The 6,000-nt window shown below is 43.3% G+C and overlaps 1 protein-coding gene across 1 annotated transcript in view; it reads left to right on the plus strand.

The window, feature by feature from the left end:
- CILK1 (ciliogenesis associated kinase 1) overlaps positions 1-6,000 on the plus strand; it is a 72,619-nt gene that overhangs the window by 12,719 nt on the left and 53,900 nt on the right. Inside the window, exons 2-3 of the mRNA XM_089679509.1 lie at positions 2,814-3,046; positions 4,969-5,023. Coding sequence (XP_089535635.1) covers positions 2,946-3,046; positions 4,969-5,023 — 156 coding nt within the window. The 5' untranslated portion in view covers positions 2,814-2,945. The remainder of the gene's footprint in view (positions 1-2,813; positions 3,047-4,968; positions 5,024-6,000) is intronic.

A 6,000-nucleotide genomic window follows, 5' to 3' on the forward strand; every position in this document is an offset into this window, starting at 1 on the left:
GCAAGCTTAAAGTGGAGCTCCACCCAAAAGGGGAAGTTCCACTTTAACGACTCCCCTGCTCCCCATTAAGGATTGGCACCTTTGGGGGGCGGGGGTGAGTGGGTACCCGAATTTGACAGGTACCCACTCCCACTTCCGGTCTGATTGCCTAGGCAACCAGAAGCGGAAGATGTCCTCTCTCCCTCCCTCCATGTAGTCTTTTGGGACACATGACAGGTCCCAGAAGACTACAGGACCATTCTTGAAGCGCAGCGCTACTAGCGCATGCAGTGAGTGTCCACACTGAAGATGCCGGCGCCTGGAACACACCGCGGGACCGAGGACAGGTTAGTGGCTGTTTTTTAAAAGTCAGCAGCTACAGTTTTTGTAGCTGCTGAGTTTTATTTTTTGACAGGGTGAATGGAACTCTGCTTTAACTGATCTTCAGTTAGCTAGTGTGTGGTAAAACACCACCTTGCTTTCTGACATACATTATATTGCCAAAAGTATTGGGACTTCTGCCTTTACACGCACATAAATCTTAATGAGATCCCAGTCTAGGTCCTTAAGGTTCAATATTGAGTTGGCCCACCCTTTGCTGCTATAACAGCTTTAACTCTTCTGGGAAGGCTGTCCACAAGGTTTAGGAGTGTGTCTTGGGAATGTTTGACCATTCTTCCAGAAGCACATTTGTGAGGTCAGGCACTGATGTCGGAAAAGAAGTCCTGGCATGTAGTCTCCGGTCTAATTCATCCCAAAGGTGTTCTATCAGGTTGCGGTCAGGACTCTCTGCAGGCCAGTCAAGTTCCTCCACCCCAAACTCGCCCCAAAGGTCTTTCTGGACCTTGCTTTGTGCACAGACATGTTGAAACAGGAAGGAGTCATCCCCAAACTGTTCCCACAAATTTGGGAGCATGAAATTATCCAAAATGCCTTAGTATGCTGACGCCTTAAGAGTTCCCTTCACTGGACCTAAGGGGCCAAGTCCAATCTCTGAAACCCCACGCTTTAATTCCCCCACCCCACAAACTTTACACTTGGCACAATGCAGTCAGGCAAGTACCATACTCCTGGCAATCCAGACACGTCCATCGGATTGCCAGACAGAGAAGCGTGATTAGTCACTCCAGAGAACACATCTCCACTGCTCTAGAGTCAAGTGGTGGTGTGCTTTACACCTCTGCATTCAACGCTTTGCATTGCACTTGGTGATGTAAGGCTTGGATGCAGCTGCACTACCATGGAAACCCATTCCATGAAGCTCTCTATGCACTGTTGTGGTGCTAATCTGAAGGCCACACAACGTTTGGAGGTCTTTAGCTATTGACTCTACAGACAGTTGGCGACTTCTGCTCACTGTGTGCTTCAGCATGCGCTGAGCCCGCTTTGTCATTTTACGTGGCCTACCACTTGGTGGCTGAGTTGCTGTGGTTCCCAGTTGCTTCCACTTTGTTATAATACCACGATTAGTTGACCGTGGAATATTTAGTAGCAAAGAAATTTCACAGATGGATTTATTGCACAGGTGGCAACCTATCATGGTACTACGCTTGAATTCACTGAGAGTTCCTGAGAGCAACCCATTCTTTCACAAATGTTTGTAGAAGCAGTCTGCATGCCTAGGTGCTTGATTTTATACACCTGAGTCCTTATACTTAGTATGGATACCGAGCATTTTGTAGCTCTAAAATTACACCTTCACAGTGGATTTGATAACTATGCAGGATTTAGCGTATGTGTGCTTCTTTTGTGGAAGACTGTTTAAAGTGGATGCATGATGCTAAAAAACCTTTTGTGTGCAGTATTCCACCCAGCCTCACCTAATGCTCACCTAAGCCCCCTCTCGATCCAGCAATGTGCACTGGAGTCTCGGCTATACCAGGACTCCCTCTTCTCATTGGCAGAGACAGCAATGGGAGTCATTGGCTTTTGCTGCTGTCAATCACAGCAAGTGAGTCAATGAGAAGAGAGAGAGGGTGAGGCCGAGCCATGGCTCCGTGTGTGAATGGACACACGAAGCAGCAGGTGCCCCCATAGCAAGCTGCTTGGTGTGGGGACACCCGACAGGAGGGAGGAGCCAGGAGAGCCTGCGGGGGCCCAGAGAAGAAAAGGATCCAGGCTGCTCTGTGCAAAACCACTGCACACAGCAGGTAAGTATAACATATTTGTTATTTAGAAAAAAAATATATGCGTTTTAGAATCACTTTAAAGGATAGATTCACCTTTTAACAAAAAATAATAAATGCACATTTTTTTGCAGGTAAAAAATGTGCATTTATTTTTTTTTTGTTTTGGGAGCCTGTAAAGCATTGCACCAGTGATCAGCATGGCACCAGCAGATTGCTGGTGCTATGCAGGACTCCTGCAGACCTGCAACACTCATTAGCAACATGGATGTTCATTGAGAACTGCAAGCCAATGACCGCAAAGGCTGTCAGGGCTTGTAGGTTCCCATTCACAGAACACTGTGAATTATGCAGCCTGGTCAGTGGAGTCCTGCACGGCCACATTTTTCTAAAATTGTGAGAGCTAGAGAGGAAAATCCCCGCTAACTGTCAAAGCGGGAGATCTAGGGGGGGTGGGGGAAAATGGAGGCTGGTACTTTGTAACATGTTGCACACTGAATATGGGTGTAGCATGTTAGGAAAGGTGAACTTATCCTATAAGCAGAGGTTACCACACATTCATGCATCAAGTTACAGCAAACAATTAGAAGAGCAGTAATAAGTAAAAGCATTTTTCTGATTGGTCCATATTGCATACCAGTGACCCACATTGCATGCTGTATGTTTTTACAAGTTGTTTTTTGTTTTGTTTTTTCTCTTTATTCTCAGAATATGACTACATTTGACTGCCTGTAGCCTCCCTGGCGGCTTCCACTTTGACTGTGCTTAGAAGATTCATCGTACTGATAGTGGGATTTCCCCTTACTATTGCAATGTCCCTGCAATCTCTCACCTGCCATCATGAACCGTTATACAACTATCAAACAGCTTGGAGATGGCACATATGGCTCAGTTCTTCTTGCACGAAGCACAGAGTCTGGAGAACTGATTGCTGTTAAAAAGTGAGTACCTCTACACCGGTATGGTGTGGTACGGGGGTGGACCAAAGCAATTTTATATTTCTGCTATGGGTCTATTGTTTGGCAGCAACATTTGTCAGTACTTAAGATAACCATGTAATACATGTATAATTTTTTTTAGGCCAAACCAGGTTTATTTTGGTGATATTGTCTTGCAAAAAATTTTTTTTTATTTGTAATTTTATGCATAAATAAAACAACGTAAATTTCTTTATCGTTCATTCAGGGATACAGGAATGAAGGAATTCTTAGATATTAGAGTTATACTGTTTGCCTTCAAGGGGTTTGGACAATAGCAAACAAAAGTAATGTTAAGTCAGCTTCTATACAGTCCTGCCTCAGTTTTTGCTAATGCCCTAGAAGGTTTGATGTCTTTTCCTCAGCATTGTTGAGAAACACTCTGTATTGTTTGCCAACATTTATCAATATATTTTTTTGTCAACTAAAGATGTTTTTTTCTTTCATGACTTCAATAAAGACTTAAAACAATCCTGCTTGAGCTTGTCTGTACATAGCAGCTTTCTGGATCAGCATATCTTCAGCAGCAGCTGTGAAGGCTGTAGTTTGACCCCCGCAGGAGTAAAAAATTCAAAGAGCCAAAAACACAAACTATAATAACCAATCTTGTCTGCCTCTACATCATGGGGTGTCAGCAGCAATATGATGTAGAGGCAGATGTAATCTGCTATTATAGCTTGTGTTTTTGTTTTCGACACAGAATTTTTTGGGGACTCTTGGGATTACCTAAGCAAAGAAGTGTTCAGGCTTATTCCAGTATATTCTGAAGAGTGGCTATTTGCACTTTTTCAGAAATATACTATTTTGTCCCTATTGGCCGCCTATAGCACAGTGGATTACAAAACTTCAAATGACTACAGTCTGTACCTCTACTTGTGTGTCAGCTTAATTGTTCAGCATTTAGGGTACCACCTAAATTAGCTCCCACTCCTGCTTCCTGGGAGAGACATCACTTGCAGTTGGCCATGATTGCTGCCAGCCAAGTTGTTGGATCTCCCATTGGTTTGTCTGCTTAGCTCCCCTACATCTCCTGAAGAAGTGGGGTATCCTGCAAAAACTTGTTGAATCAACTAATCTATTTGGAGGATATCCCAAGCTCGTGTTAAAGGTTATTGGACAGAACACCTATATTGATCTTGCAATTGTGGGGTCCACATGTTTGTAGTTAAAGGGAGGTATTCTAGTTTTGTACCTATGCACATGTTAATACTTTTAACCAGATGTTTTTAGAAAAATGATTATGCTGTAACCTTATTAAAAGTAATTTTGTTTGCGTCCTGGCACCTCAAAAGTCCATCTGATTCTTTTTCTTTATATGATAAATGTTATCAGGATGTTGGTGCCCTTAGCAACCCCTCCATACTTTGATTGGTCATTTTTTTTTGAATAAAAATTATTTTCTACTAAAACCCTTCAGTTCAAAACACTGTTTTGTTTTACAGTGCTTGCAGAAACATTGTTTCCAATTTATAGTTTTGAAATTGTTTTAAATGTACAGTTTTAGGCCGCTTTTACACAAGTGGACCAATCAAGTTTGGCTGTCCGTTTTTCAGGTAGACCCGATCGGACCTTCCATTCTCCTCTATAGAGTGGCGGTGTAATCGGACATGTATCTGTTTTACACCCGCCTAAATCTGATCCGATCTGTCTAGCAGATCAGATGGCAGTCGAGTGTAAATGGACAGGTGGTCCATTTACATCTGACCAGCCATAAGCGGAGCGGACACGGACCAGCCATCCGCCTGCTCCGTGGTCAGATCCCCTGGTGGAGTCCACCCCTTTTGGAAGGGGCCTTCTTGTTTGATTCACTTCAAAAAGTGTAAAAGTGGATGGTTTTAAACTAAATTATATGTTTATACATTTTGTTACATTCTTTCCTTTAACAGGATGAAAAGGAAATTTTACTCCTGGGAAGAATGCATGAATCTTCGTGAGCTAAAGGTAAACTTTCTCTAGAGCAGGGATAGGTGAAATGTGAGATGTGAAATATACTAAAACAAATGTCACTGTAAGGCCTCATGCACACTGCTGCTCATAAACATGAATTCAGGAGCTTTTGGTTTTTGTCAACTATGTCTATGTGTCCATGCACACGTAGACGTTTACCAGAGTATAACAGCAGCAGAGTTTAGGGCCAGTTAAATGTCCCTCTCCTGATACACAGAACACAGAAGAATCGCACTCAGGAGAGGAACATTTTTGCCAAAAAAATGCTAAACGTGTGCTAAATGCAGTATCCAGGAGTCAGTAATATGTAGGGCAGTGTCCAGGGGGGCAGCAGTTTGGGGGATAGAAATGGTTTCCTCAGGGAAGCTGTTAAAACACAGTGATACCTTTTCAGTTGCATTAATCCCTGCCAGCCTCTGCTCTCATATGATGTCACATACAAATGCCTGAGATGGGCAGGAGGGTTGATAGGGATCAGCACAGTACACATAGGGATATGCCGCTCTGCATGTCGGGTAGGAGCATTTCAGATGAAAGTTCGGCATGGCAGGGATGCGATCTACCGTCACCTGCCTGCGATCGATGGGTTTCAGACCCCATTCTAGAATAAAGATTTTTCTTTCAGGGCTCATTCAAATGGCTTACAATTATTTTCTGCATGAATAAAATGTTCTTGCTGGCAGAGCTAGAAGATCTGGCATAAAATACGCTCCTAAAGTACTCACGTTTATGCGCATACATGCATAATATCTGCATGTGTCCTACTTTTTTTTTTTTTTGTGCACGTTCAACTAGTTTCGTCTGTAATTGGACGTCCAATTACAGACAAAACTAGTCGAAGCAGTGTTCCCCAGCCGATACATCACATCCCATCCCTTCCCATCCCTGGAACGTAAGCCAGCTTCTGATTTTGGGGCAGTGGCAACTATCTTAACAACAAGCGCTGTATATAGATGATGCTGGTCCCTAGG

This window comes from Staurois parvus, unplaced genomic scaffold, assembly GCF_062004578.1.
Source record: "Staurois parvus isolate SC_StPar_1 unplaced genomic scaffold, SC_StPar_1.0 ptg000226l, whole genome shotgun sequence".
Taxonomy (NCBI): domain Eukaryota; kingdom Metazoa; phylum Chordata; class Amphibia; order Anura; family Ranidae; genus Staurois; species Staurois parvus.